The sequence below is a fragment of the Spinacia oleracea genome, chromosome 2 (assembly GCF_020520425.1).
Source record: "Spinacia oleracea cultivar Varoflay chromosome 2, BTI_SOV_V1, whole genome shotgun sequence".
Lineage (NCBI taxonomy): Eukaryota > Viridiplantae > Streptophyta > Magnoliopsida > Caryophyllales > Amaranthaceae > Spinacia > Spinacia oleracea.
Genome location: NC_079488.1, coordinates 46,944,949 through 46,958,949, shown reverse-complemented (window position 1 = coordinate 46,958,949; position 14,001 = coordinate 46,944,949). Strand labels below are relative to the sequence as shown.

General features: G+C 35.6%; 2 protein-coding genes across 6 annotated transcripts; one reads left to right on the top strand and one right to left on the bottom strand.

Moving 5' to 3' along the window:
* Positions 1-497: 497 nt before the first annotated feature.
* On the top strand, positions 498-6,298 carry LOC110785015 (putative glucose-6-phosphate 1-epimerase). Of its 2 annotated transcripts, XM_021989458.2 has the most exons (9): positions 504-879; positions 1,321-1,395; positions 2,261-2,317; positions 2,394-2,554; positions 2,735-2,869; positions 3,972-4,074; positions 4,151-4,250; positions 4,943-5,181; positions 5,849-6,298. In XM_021989458.2, the coding sequence occupies exons 1-8, from the start codon at positions 766-768 to the stop codon at positions 5,155-5,157; spliced, it is 960 nt and encodes a 319-aa protein (XP_021845150.1). In that variant the 5' UTR covers positions 504-765; the 3' UTR covers positions 5,158-5,181; positions 5,849-6,298. The 2 variants fall into 2 exon arrangements, with proteins under 2 accessions (XP_056692741.1, XP_021845150.1); XM_056836763.1 differs by lacking the exons at positions 4,943-5,181; positions 5,849-6,298 and adding an exon at positions 4,763-4,928 and having other exon boundaries at positions 498-879.
* Positions 6,299-7,109: 811 nt separating this feature from the next.
* LOC110784998 (uncharacterized) lies at positions 7,110-9,320 on the bottom strand. 4 transcript variants are annotated; one of them, XM_021989440.2, is made up of 4 exons: positions 8,506-9,320; positions 7,911-8,092; positions 7,757-7,807; positions 7,110-7,656 (listed from the first exon to the last, which is right to left on the bottom strand). In XM_021989440.2, the coding sequence occupies exons 2-4, from the start codon at positions 7,989-7,991 to the stop codon at positions 7,273-7,275; spliced, it is 516 nt and encodes a 171-aa protein (XP_021845132.1). In that variant the 5' UTR covers positions 7,992-8,092; positions 8,506-9,320; the 3' UTR covers positions 7,110-7,272. The 4 variants fall into 4 exon arrangements, with proteins under 4 accessions (XP_021845132.1, XP_021845131.1, XP_056691454.1 ...); XM_021989439.2 differs by having other exon boundaries at positions 7,911-9,320; XM_056835476.1 differs by lacking the exon at positions 7,757-7,807 and having other exon boundaries at positions 7,110-7,695; positions 7,911-9,320.
* Between the last annotated feature and the right edge of the window lie 4,681 nt (positions 9,321-14,001).

The following is a 14,001-nucleotide window of genomic DNA, read 5'->3' as shown; positions in this document are numbered from 1 at the left end:
CCTGCTGGAGAGCATTAAATATTTTATCCTTCGTAAAAGGTCGCATAAGGGCAATATTTGTGTCTGATGAAATAACCGGCTCCACTAGTGCCAATACTTCTTGCATTTGTTCAGATGATGGATTGTTTGAGGAAAATAAATCCTCATAATAGTTCGAATTAATGTTTTCAAGGAGCTCTCGTCTGCTTGCCAAACTCCATCATTAACCTTGCATAACTAAAAGTTATCTCTTTTTTAGTGATAAATTTTTTCATTTTAATAAAATTTATTTATTCAAAATCACTAATAATGTATAAAATTTATCATTTAACTCTCTAAAATACTCCTTTATCAATTAACTTTTTTTCTTATAAAATATAAAAATTAATCAAAATATATTAAAAGTTAAAAAAAATGGATATTATGCTGGTACACTTATGCGAATTAAATTCCCATATCAACGATGTCAACCAAACAAGCCCTTAATTTATACGAAATAAAACCATTTCATTTCCGAAGAGTGAGAGGGATCGTGGTAAGTCCCGTGACCGATTTACCGGCCGTCCGGCTCATACGGTATCCGAATATGTCTGACACGCCGGGGTGGAAAATATCGTTTAAACGAAACATATGCGGACAAAATTGCCAAAAGGGAATCTGTACGAAAACTTTACGGATTTTGTTACCAACTGACAAAGAGGAGAGAGAGAGAAAAAAAAAAAAAAAAAAAAAGAAAGAGAAAGAGAGCGGGTGAAGGTTGAGCGAGTTTTGTGAAGGAAGATAGCTATGGCGTCTTCAACAAGCGAACAACGGAATCCTCTGGTTCCAGTCGAGTACACTAAAGGCGTTAATGGCCTTGACAAGGTTATTCTTCGCGGGCTTCGTGGCGTCTCTGCCGAGGTGTTTTTCTTTCCTTTTTCTTTATTCTCTTTCACCTTCTGTTCTACGCTCCAATTTTGGTGCATTCCATTCCTGAGTTTCTGTCTATTTTTCGCTATTTTTCTCGAATTCGTTTTGATTTTCTCAGTTCTTGAGGTTTATTTTTCTTTTATTGTCGATTTTGAGCGGCATTTCTATGTTAATCGGATCTATTTTGCGTATGTATGATCGGAGTGGTTTATATTGCGTTAGATATGATGTTCGAGCTTCTGAATGGTTGTGTTTGTTTGTTGAAATTGTTGCTGTTTTATTTGTTAGATTCTTGGATTCTCTACCGCGGATGATGATGTTGTTGTTTACATCGTTTAAATTGGTATTAAAAGTGTATAATCCTTCAATTTAGATGTAAAATTGTGTGTAATCACTAATCAGTCCCTAATCTACTTGTCGTTGTGCTTGAAGATGTACCTCTATGGAGCTCATGTCACTTCTTGGAAGAACGAGCATAAACAGGAGTTACTTTTCGTAAGCAACAAGGTGATATTAATATCTGTTTAATGTCAAGATGAGGATATGAAAATGTGCACAGTCTGATATCATGTTGTTTATAATATGCTATATGAGAATGTGTGCTATTTTTTTTTTTTCGTAAGAGGTTTTAAATCTTGGCCAACAGTCGTGGAACCACTCTGCTGGCAATGCGGATGGTTTGCGGCTGTCGCCCCCTATAATCACAGCTACGGTAAGTTCAAAAACCTGTACTGGCCGCGATAAGGTGATGTGTCCAAGATTTAATACCTTGATAACTTTACATGTTTTCCTATAACTTGTTATATACAATTCCTTGATGAAATTTGATGTCTCACAGTCTAGTATAGTTGCGTCTTCTTACTCAATTTATTAGGTAGAATTTCCTCCACTGACTAACTGTTGGTAGAATTCGTGAACGGATAGAGGCCTTAGGTTAACTGTTGTCTGAATCTATTGGGCATTATGGTCCTAGGACTCTATCAATAGGTTGATAGAATATCAAAGATAGTGCAGTAAATAATGAAGAGAATAATTTGAAAACCTCAAGGATTTTGAGAAGATGGTGATACGATCAATTTTCAAACAGTCAACCATTGTTGTACTTGGATTGTTGTCTTTAGTGTGGGGAAGAATGGATACACTGAACCATGAGCTTCCATGGTGGTTAAAAGGTGGATTATAGTTTATTGTGATGCTTAGGTTGACATATCGTCCCTTCACATGCTCAGTTAGCAAAAATGGCATCACTTCTTGTCTTAATATGTAGTTGTCAAAATACACTTTTACTGCTGAATGCTAATTTACTTGATTCAAATGTTTCAAAGTTGTGATTTCATCTATGTGCTTTTACTGATTTTATTATGGTGTCCAGGCTATCTTCAAGCCCCCAAAACCAATTCGTGGAGGCATATCAATATGTTTCCCTCAGGTATATGCTCCCACCCCCCACACCATTATTATCTGTTGTCTTCTCTATCAAGTTAACATCATACCTTGTGGTGCAGTTTGACACTCTTGGTTACGTTGGAGCTCATGGATATGCTAGGAATAGAGTTTGGAGTGTTGATCCCAACCCACCGCCTTTACCCATGACTTCACCTACTAATTCTTATGTTGATTTGCTGCTAAAGCCCTCTGAAGAAGATCTGAAGATTTGGCCTCACAGGTATATTTCCCCCTCGATTAATTGTTTGAATGTCCGAGTATTTGTGCAGATGTTGATGTTTTCTCAAAATTTGTGTGGCTTAGTCCAATATAAAATCAGAAGAATATTTCTTATTTTTGTTGATTAACTATATTGCTGTACTTGTTGAAATGAAACAACATTATCTTTTGTCTTATGTAGTTATGAGTTTCGTCTGAGAATAAGCTTGGGTCCTGGAGGAGAGCTGTTGCTGACATCACGTGTTAGAAATATTGATTCGAAGCCGTTCTCCTTTACATTTGCTTATCACACCTATTTCTCTGTTTCAGACGTCAGGTATTACAATGTTGCGCTAATTGTTTATTTTTAACTTTTTCCAATTTTGTCATAATAATTTGTATAATGCCTCACCTCTCTGGGGTCTTCATCATCTTTTATTTAGTCATCCTTATTTCCCATGTCGTGGATAACATTATATGATAAGCTGGTATTGAAAAAGTTGTTAAAGTGATTTCGAGTCTGCCTTTGTTAATTAGTCAGTCTGTCTAGATGTAATCTAGTATAAGAGTAGTTATGCATGCAGTAAAGATCGAGAAGAACCGATGCATGTTGCAGGATGTAAAGTATTGTTAGTTTGAAGCTAAAAATTGGAATCGACTGTGTCTTATTCTATGTTCTGCGTCAATGCTAGATATTGAATGTTGATTTTATGTAATTTGCAGTACCATGCATGGCAAAAGAGAATAGAAGGTCCATGATGTTTAAAAATTTGGATAAAACGAGTTCTAATTGTCCTTGGCTTCACAAGCTTAAGCTTCAAAGATGGAAAGCATGGCTATTTGCACGAGTTTCATTCAGCCCTGGTTTTGAAGTCGTTGTCATCTGCCAATTCGATATAGTTCACCTGGTTCATGACTGTTGGAATTTGGGGGCTTCAAATTTCAAATATGCCTGTAATTACTAGGGCGGTTTCATTTAGAATGTTGATTGGGTAATTATCTATTGACCTAAAACTTGAGAACCAAAGAAACAAAGAGCTATTAAGTGAGAGAGCGAAACTCAATTTATCACAGTAGATATGACTAAATGTTGCCCGTAGATATTATTTGTCTTTTTCCCCTTTCAAAACCAATGAATCAGTCTTGATAATTGATATAGTTGATCTGTTAAATGCTGTCTCAATGTTTTGTAGCAAGAAGTGGAGGTGCTTGTAGGTCATTGTCATTGAGTTTAGGAGGTAGCTTCTATATTGTTATTGATTGCGAAATAATGATTAATACTCTATATTTTGAACTAAATTTGCTTGAAGGAGGGTCAATTTCAAACTTCACTATGAAACATGCATATGAAATTAATTGCGTACCAAATGTTCATGTAAAAAATACTGTAATCTATCAAAGCGAGATGTTACCTTATGTTTATGCTTGTTTCTATTCAGTGAAGTCAGGGTAGAAGGACTAGAGACTTTGGATTATCTTGACAACACGAAGAACAGGGAGCGCTTTACTGAACAAGGGGATGCCATCACATTTGAAGGAGAAGTTAGTGTTGTCTTTCTCGTTTTGTTTTCTTCTGAGTACAGCATGAAATTTATCATACATATTTCTGTACGAATAGGTTGACAAGGTATATCTCAGCACGCCCTCTAAGATTGCAATCCTGGATCATGAAAGGAAAAGGACATATGTGATTCGTAAAGATGGACTACTAGATGCTGGTAAGAATATCCCTAATCATTTTGCCTGACCTTTTTTTCAGTTATAATTTTAGATTATTACGTATAGTTATGTGAAAAATAATTTGTTGCATGACATAAGCAATAATAGATTCGTAGACAACTCTGTTTTTTCCCTTCTTACCTCTGGGCGTGGCTAATACTATCTTTATATACCAAGTCATTCCTTTTTTAGTGAGTTGTATGACTTGTTGAGGAAACTATCATCGTCTGAACGATATACTTCTTGGAATGAGTGTCGGACCATTTGTAGAGACCTTTAGTGCTCTCAAATTGAAGCAAGTAATAATATGCTAGGTAAACACCAGAGTAATCTCTATGGATGATGGGTGATCTAGGGCGAAGTATATACATGAATCTTGTGGGGGCTAGACTCGCTAGAGGTATAGCTTTCTTAGAAATGGAAAAAGCATCTTTCTTCGTTATTTAAGGTACTCTATAGTCTATAGTGATACTTTTCTCGGAAATTTATGTTGTTTTTTTCACCGTGTAAGGTTGGGTGGACTGTGCCCTTTTTGTGCAGTTGTGACAAGAGATAGTTTTTAAAAGTTGAGTCATTCCTTTCTACCTAAATTTAATTTCTCTTTTAGATGTGAGCCCTTCCATCTAGACACTGACCGACCGGCTGATTATTCTTACACATTTTATTTGAGAAATATTATTTTCTTTTGCAGTGGTGTGGAATCCTTGGGACAAGAAGGCTAAGGCCCTTGCTGATTTTGGAGATAATGAGTACAAACATATGTTGTGTGTGGAAGCTGCTGCAATCGAAAGGCCAATCACACTCAAGCCATGTGAGGAGTGGACAGGCAGACAGGAAATATCTACTGTTCCATCTAGTTACTGTAGTGGGCAGCTTGATCCTCAGAAAGTTCTTATGGGAAACTGAAGTTGTCATCAACATCTTGTACAGGTACTTTCCTAAGTCTAGCTCCTTTTTATTCTTGTTGAAGATTGGTTAATCACAAGGACTCTGGGTATGAATTATTTTATTCTATTTTGCATTTTTTAACTGGGTAGAGTGAAAATGATAATATTCACTTCTCCCTAGACTCCACCAGTAGTCGGATTCGGATTTGGACAGTGTAGTTTTTGTGTTGTACGGTTGTGTTACCGGCTTACCTTGAACTTTTGCATAATTGTCTGTTGCACATAACTCTAGCAGTGCCAGTTACTTCCTCCATTTCTTATTAGTTGACACAATTTCATTTTAACACTATTCACACAAACTCCTTTGACATTTTTTTATGATCCACACTTAAGAACAAAAACATAATCATGTTGGGTCTTATTAAATTCGTCTCAAATGAATATTTCTCAAATATCAACTTTTTATAATTTTTGCATATTTATCGTGCTTTGGCAAACGTGCCTAAAAATTGTGTCAACTAAAAAACAGCGGAGTAAGTATAACTTATCAGATGTGAGGATTTACTAGTAAAAAATGAAGGCTGTCTGCTTTTCTTATGTATGTACAGTACTTTGCTTTTGTTTTGTCATTACTGTTTTGTCTGGCTAAATGAGATTATCTAAATTCATCTTCTGAGTTTTCTGATAATTTGTTCCTTTTTGTGTAACAGGGTGCGTCTTTGTTGGTGTTCTTTGTCAGTGCTCTTTGCATAATGAAGTCGGAGCATTGAAGTAGGATTCATGCAGGGTTTACTCCATCAAGTCTTTGTTTTCCTGGGTTTTCTACAGCGGGTATACTGCGGATTTACTCAGTTGAGAACTTGGTCAAATAATATCGCGTTATAAATAGATGACTATTTTTGGTGGCATGTCAAGGCGGAACATGTGCGTAGACTATTAGAGTCAATACACCACTGATTGAGGTTACAGAACTTGCAAAATGTAGATGAACAAAAGCTGTTGCTTTCCTTTTTGACATAAATTTTGAAAGCATAGATTCTGATTTTTGAAGCATATAGATTTATGTTAACAAATTGATCCTAAACTCAGGGCCTTTATCTTATTTCAATTGGGTTTGGTTTAATTGCTGAATGAATTGCACAGCGCATGGTTGCATATGATATACTGTTCAGGAATGAATTAGTGGGGATAATCCCAAAATGCAGGTGTTTGGCTTGGGTGATATTGTGTTTTCCAACACAGTTTTGTTTCCCCACATAGTTTGATGATATTGTCTTTGCTCCAGTGTTACATGAATCATAGTGTGAACTATGATATTTAACATACGATAACTAGCTTCCTGTTTCTACGTATTATTTCTGCAAGTTAAGTGAACCATAGTATGATACTGAGAGGCGATAGTTATCGTCCTATTTCTGTCTGTAATTTCTGCCAGTTTTGCAATCTCCATTGCAAGACCAAGATTAGGCAGTGAGAAAAAAACGATTTCCTTATTTAGCTCTTGTGTGTACTTGTTTTCTGTTATTTCGGGAAAAAATGCTTCTGTAGAGTGATCTGCCTGAAATAAAATCGATCTTTATTACTTCTATCTTTGTGCAATGCTTTCTTAGGGCCGCACTCCATTGCCGTACTGTGAAATGGGTTATTATAGTTATAATGTAGAGTAGTTGGCTAATTTGGCAGTCTAGTCATTACCACATGAAGAAAAATGTTTTTACAACAATTTGTGTCAGGTTTAAGAAACTTCTTCTTCGGGAACCGGTTGTATGAAAACCTTTATTACCAACAAGTTTTTGAATCGGCCGGTAAGAGAGTTGTTCCAGCTTATCTAGTGTCTTAGGTTTGAGACTTGGTAATGCAACAACATTTGTTGGAACTTAGGAGAGTTTCTCCCTAGTTGGGGCCCTTACTCGGCTTGAATCTAGATTAGTCAGAGTCTAGTAGGCTCTGGATTACCTGATGCCCTAGCATAAAAAAAATATATATATATACATAAAACAATATTAGTTCCTATTTGCCTCACTTAAACGTTAATTCAATTCAACAAATGAAATCCTAAGCTGAAAGTGTAAATTGTAAACATGAAGAAAAAAATAATTCAGGTGCTTGGCTTTGTACAGGAATGAAATCCTTATTATGTTGTAGAAAACTTTTTGCTACTGCTATTTCCTCCAAAACCAATGCTTAATGTCAAATCCACCACCTTACTACTTTCATCATCGCCATCACCATCACCATCACCATCACCATCACCATCACCACCGTTGATGCTTAACTTACCGAATCCCACAGGGCTGGAGCAGTTGTCCTCCCGGCGTATATGCTTTTCGAGGTTGAAATAGTTTGCTACTGATGATCTGCAAGCAGCAGTATCAGTTGAGCAACTCCCACCTTTGCTTGCAGAAGGTGAATAATTTTCTAAGAAATTTTGATAATCTGCGGTTGGTTGTTTGGTTTCTTGTTTTAGCTCGTTCATTTGCCTTCTTTGTATACTATACAGCCTATGTAGCTCCTTCACCTGCAAGAGTATTATATCCAAAGCGCCGAAACTAAACTTCTGAGGGAAAAATGAAATATATGAATGCTTAACTTCTCAGAATACAGTAGATTTCAAGTACCAGAATCAGAGCCAAGCAGTATGAGGAATGAGACACGATACCATTACTTTTCTACATTTAGCAATTTACAAGAATAAGATCGAGGAAGAAGAAGAAGATAGAGCTTGAATATGATGACCTTAATTAAAGCAATGAGAGGAAAAGTTTGGCTAACCTGATGTTTGAAAGTACAATTCTGCATCAATATTGTTGTCCTGATAGCTCCCTTGTTCTGCTGCTCGAATTCTCGATCCATTAATCAGTTCCCTGAATCTGATCTCGCGAAATAAAACTCTCCTTCAAGCCTACTGCTAAGATATGAATTGTGGTCTGCAGATGGGAGCCTAATTCCCATATCTACACATTTATGATACTAGAAATTATCAATATTTTTCGACATTTACCATGCAATGCAGCTAGGCTAGAATAACTAGTGTGCTCAAACAATTATGTTAAAACAAAATTTAGCTACAAAATTGAGATGATTTGTGAACAAATCTCGATCAAAGATGGAAACATATGCATATAATTCACTCTCACAAACTATAATTTTGTTAATTACTACGTGCCCGACAAAAAAAGAGTCTTAATCTGAAGATAATGTGGAAAAACCAATTTTAACATCCTCCAGCATAAAAATTTCCAAGCTCTAATATTTTCATTTGTTGCAGAATTGTGGTTAATTTGAAGAAGTTTCAGGGGATTTCTTAGGAAAATAGTTGATAAAACAATTTGTTAAAAGTTCAAAAAGAAAAAAACAAAGGTCGTACCCAGTGCACAAGACTCTCGGATGGAACTTGTGACATAGCCGATAGCAAGTAGACACTTGACCTATTGCACCAAGGCACTACCTTCTAAAACAATAAGGACTAAAGTAAATAAATTTGAATTATAAATTAATAATTTTAGGTTGACAAATGACAACCTGTGGACAGGATATTAATTAAACAAATAAATTATCTGGAATTTGATTCAGTCCAAGATAGATTATCAAATTAATTATGATACAAAATCAAAATAAAATGTGGGACAAGAGATTTTGTCAAACTTAATCCCATGATAATGTCTTGCATACAAAATATTCCAGACAGCTAATATATGTAGGTTACAGCAAATCATAGTCCATAACCATATGGAAGATGATACAAATCTGGAATTTGTTATCAATTATTGGTAACCTATCTAAATCAGTCGCCTGGTCGATAAACTCATCAATACTCCGGTATATGCATTGTGGTTAACCTTGTTGTCTGTGAAGTATCAGTAACTGGGTATACATGGTTACTAACCTCATTTGAGTTTGTCACACCATCAACTATTGTTACTATCATCATTCATCCCTATGAATCTATGATACACAGTAATTGAACTTATTTTCCTACTGTCTTTTTTCTTAGTTTGACATAGGTGTTTGAGTGGTTTAGAATAAACCTGGTTAATGGACAGGGTAGGGTGCGTTATGTACACCTTAAAAAAAAAAAAAAGTTTCAGGTCCAATAAGTTCAGATAAGTTCAGATAAGTTTCAATAAAGTCCAATAAGTTCAGATAAGTTTCAATAAGTTTCTATAAGTTTCAATATTAATAATAATATTATTTTTTTATTATTATTAATATTGTAATTTTATAATTATTTATTATTATTTATAATAATAATAATAATAATAATAATAATAATAATAATGGAGCATTACTATGTAAAACCTACTGGGAACTGTGATCTATCTACAATGAGTGACCCACACAATGAATTTAAGGGCAAGAATGTGCTTATTGAGAGGAGCAGCACGGAAGCATTGGCAAAGAAACAAAGCATGGCTATTGAGCAGTATCTTGATATCCTAGGGATGTGCAGGAAAAAACTTTTTTGGTTTCGCAGCGTGTGTCGAAGGCTGTTGTGTTGATGGATGCTGTAGCCAAGCTTAATGATCCCCAGTGTGAGTTGTTGCTTCTTCGTGCGTGTACTGGAGTTTCTAAACTCTACTTTGCTATGCGCACTTGTCCGCCTCATCTTTTCGAAGCGGCCCAATTATCCTTTGATGTGGCTCTGCGGGCTTCTTTAGAGCGCATCGTGACTGCTTCGGGACCTGGGTTCGGTGACTGGCAATGGCGCCTTTCCACCTTGCCTTATTCTTATGGAGGATTGGGTGTTTATTCAGCTGGTGATGTTCGGCATTATGCTTTTCTTGCATCCCGTTTGCAGTCTTCTGGTTTGCAGGATTCGCTTCTTCGGCTTTCAGGTGTTGATGGTCCGGGACCGGCCTTTGACGATGCTCTTGGTCTTTTCAATAGGACCGTGGAGACCGACCTTATGCGTAGCCCTAGTGAGATCGCTGCCCCCAGACTCATGAAGAAATTGGCAGACATATATTTCATGAAGGTTACTGCTGATGCGGAATCCGCCTACTCCTTATCTTCGCGTCTTGTTGCCCTATGGAAATCACAGCAGGGGGATCACTCCTCGGCTTGGTTGCGGGCAGTCCCCATCTCGGGGTTAGGCCAGACTATGAACGGTAAGACTTATCGTTCGGTTCTTTGCTATCGGTTGGGTATTCCGTTGTTCTCTTATTCGACGCCGTGTTCTGCTTGCTCTCGGGTTTTCGAAGGGGACATTTATGGGGATCATGCCGTGTCTTGTGCTGGGATTGTGGGTATCAAACATCGACATAATGTTGTTCGTGATACCCTTTTGGATATTTGCTATCGGTCGGGGATTTCTGCTCGCAAGGAGGTTGATGTTGGGCTGACTAGTGAGAGTGATGGAGCTCTTCGTCCTGCAGATATACTGCTTTACTCATGGGATGGCGGTCTGGATGTGTGTGTTGACTTGACTGGGTCTTCCCCTATGACGCAATCTGGGTTGTCAGGCTTCGTTCCGGGTCGGGTTGTGGCGGTTGCAGCGCAGCGGAAGCAGGATAAGTATGGGGCACGTTGTAGGGCTTTGGGTTACGGTTTCTTTCCTTTTTCCTTCTCTTCTTTTGGGGAATTAGAGAAATGGGTTGTTTCGTTGCTGAAGCGGGTCCAGACGTACTCCAGGGCTCAAGACATTGGGGCTCGGGCAGCTGCCCACATTTTCAGCAGGATCGGGTTCGCCATAGCTAGAGGAGTGGGGGCCCAGATTGTATCTCGGCTCCCCTCCAACTTCTTGTAGTTCATTTGATCTTTGTAGCTTGTTAAGCTTGTAACGTTTTGGTGTTTTCCCACAATAATAATAATAATAATAATAATAATAATAATAATAATAATAATAATAATAATAATAATAATAATAATAATAAGTTTCAAGAAGTTCCAATAAGTTCAGATAAGTTCCAATAAGTTTCAATAAGTCCCAATAAGTTCAGATATGGCGTATGGGGGAGGAGAGAGAAAGCAAAACAACTAAATATTTAGCTGGCCATGTATTGACTATTTACCCTTATATTTTTGTTTTAAAGTTATTGGGCTTTAAGAAAGACCCTATAAAAACCCTATAAGCAAATACCCTAAAGGGACCCTGTCCAATAAAAAGATAAAAGGTCAAGACTCTTTTAAAATTGGCCCGACCCTTATACCCATTGGACTTACTCAGTTAGGGCTATTGTCTATAGATCAAGGGTACCAGAGATTTATGTTGTACAATATACCACAGAAAACAGTAATAAGATTATGATGCACTATCTTGCCCAAATTTTTGGCTGCATAGCTATGCATGCAATTTTGCATGCATATGAGCTCCAACTGCTTTGTTTTAGCAGTTTCAGCCTTCCTTTTTAGTGCATTATTCTGTTTCCTTTTTTAAAAAAAAAAAATTTAATTTTTTTTTCTAATTTTTTTTTCTAAATTTTTTTATAACGCTTGTTTTCCCCAAAAAAATCTCATTATTTGAGTAAGCTGCAAGCACACATAAGGAACAAACAAATGGACATTTAAAGTAACTTAATGAACATTCATGTTCAAAAAATGAACTTTTTCATCTAATTTTCTATATGCTTCTTCTATTTTAGTTCTATTTCTATATGCTATATGCTTCTAAATTTCCTGCTTCTTTCCTTTCGGGTTCCACTTTTTTCGCTACACAGGTCTTTTTTCTCTTTCTATCTGATTCCTTATTTGCAGATTCTTTTCTTGTTGTTTTTGCCTTCAATTCTTGCAGCCTCTCTTAATACCACATCTTCCATTTCGGGTTTTTTCTTTTGTTGGCGCATTCATATTAACCCTTTCCTTCCTGCATGAAAATCATAATGTTGTTAGTTGAACATAGTTCTGTATAAATTGAACATAAGACTTGAGAAACTGAACATCACACAAAGTGTTCTTATTCATGAACATGTGATAGTTTTATAAGTTGAATTTAGTTGAACATGATTCGTTATAAGTTGAACACGAGACTTGAGAAACTGAACATCACACAAAAATTTTCTTATTTGTGAACATCATCTTTTATAAATTGAACATCGTCTTTTATAAGTTGAACATGATGAGTTATAAACTGAACATGACAATATTTAGAAAGTGCCAATTTTGATATTTTAGTAAAGAATAATGAACATCTGCTTATTACTGTTGCTACTTGCCTTTTAGTTGAACATGATTCTGTTCATAATTCTTTATAAGTTGAACATGAGACTGAGAAATTGAACATCACACAAAAGTAATTGAACATATATTAGTTTTATAAGTTGAATTTAGTTGAACATGATTTTGTATAAGTTGAACATGAGATTTGAAAAATTGAACATCACTCAAAAGTGTTCTTATTTGTGAACATCATCTTTTATAAATTAAACACCATCTTTTATAAGTTGAACATGATGAATTATAAACTGAACATGACAATATTTAGAAGGTGCCAATTTTGATATTTTAGTAAAGAATAATGAACACCTGCTTATAAAATATGAACATGATCTTTTAGTAAAGAATAATGAACATCTATTTTAAAGAATGATTTTGGCTCGTTGTTTGATGTTGATGCTTTTTTATTAATGTTGATGCTTGCCTTTTAGTTGAACATGATTCTGTATAAGTTGAACATAAGACTAGAGAAACTGAACATCACACAAAGTGTTGAAGATGTCATAATTTTATAGGTTAAATTGTTGTACATAATTCTTTATAAGTTGAACATGAGACTTGAGAAACTGAACATCACACAAAAGTATTGAACATATATTATTTTTATAAGTTAAATTTTGTTGAACAACATCACACCAAAGTGTTGAACATATCAGTTTTATAAGTTGAATTTAGTTTAACATGATTCTTTAGAAGTTTAACACGAGAGTTGAAAAACTGAACATCACACAAAAGTGTTATTAGTTGTGAACATCATATTTTATAAGTTGAACATGATAAATTATAAACTGAACATAACAAAATCAAAATTAATATTTCACCAATAACTACCACAACCACCACGAACAACAATCCCAACAACAATACCAACAACAACAACAACACCAACACAATACTAAGTTACCAAATGTAGTTCATTCTACAATTCTGAAAATCGAACTTTATAAATTAAACATGAACGGTGATAGATCTAAAATCGCAGCATAAAATTGTTGTTCAAAAAAAAATGAACACCTACATATATTAATTTGAACATCTCCAACCACGAAATCAATTAACGACAATATGTAAATTAAAGTCACAATAAAATTTGGTGACGAAACTAACAAATTATTAAACACGAATTCGCAGCAAATGAACCTTGAATAAATGCATATTAAAGATCAATTTACAAAGGAAACTCACGAATTTCATACAAATAAACATGGATTGACATAAAGAGAGGAGAGAGATATTCGGCAGATCTGATAAAAAATTCGCTGGAATCGATGAGAAATTCGACAGATTCGACCAGAAAATCGACAGATCTTACCAAATTTTGACATATCCGACCAAAAATTCGACAGATCTTACCAGAAATTCGACGAATCCGACTAGAAATTCGCCGAAATCGCATGAGTAACCGTCACTGTGAAATCCATCAGAGTCAAATTGGAGGTTTAAAGAGAGATAAATATGGGAAAGGTTAGAGGAGAGAGAAAAAATGGGTATGTATAATGTAGTGTGTCTTAGCTCATATGCATCTAGAGATAGATGCATACCTATGCAGCCATTAATTATTACACTATCTTGCTATATGTTCTTAGTTTAAAGAATAATCATTAAATGATTCTTCAACTTTCAATGAATAAACTCAATTTGTTCTTAGTTTAAAATCAGTAAGATTCTTCAACTTTCAATGAATAAACTCAATTGCGAAGTTCCTGATCTT

Excerpts from the sequence above, each read along its gene's own strand:
- LOC110785015 (XM_021989458.2), top strand. The coding sequence starts at position 766 with ATGGCGTCTTCAACAAGCGAACAACGGAATCCTCTGGTTCCAGTCGAG. Across the intron at positions 880-1,320 it reads TTCGTGGCGTCTCTGCCGAG|ATGTACCTCTATGGAGCTCA; the intron begins GTGTTTTTCTTT and ends TTGTGCTTGAAG. Across the intron at positions 2,555-2,734 it reads CTGAAGATTTGGCCTCACAG|TTATGAGTTTCGTCTGAGAA; the intron begins GTATATTTCCCC and ends TGTCTTATGTAG.
- LOC110784998 (XM_021989439.2), bottom strand. The coding sequence starts at position 7,991 with ATGGATCGAGAATTCGAGCAGCAGAACAAGGGAGCTATCAGGACAACA. Across the intron at positions 7,808-7,910 it reads ATTGTACTTTCAAACATCAG|AAAAGTAATGGTATCGTGTC; the intron begins GTTAGCCAAACT and ends TGCTAAATGTAG. Across the intron at positions 7,657-7,756 it reads ACTGCTTGGCTCTGATTCTG|GTGAAGGAGCTACATAGGCT; the intron begins GTACTTGAAATC and ends ATACTCTTGCAG.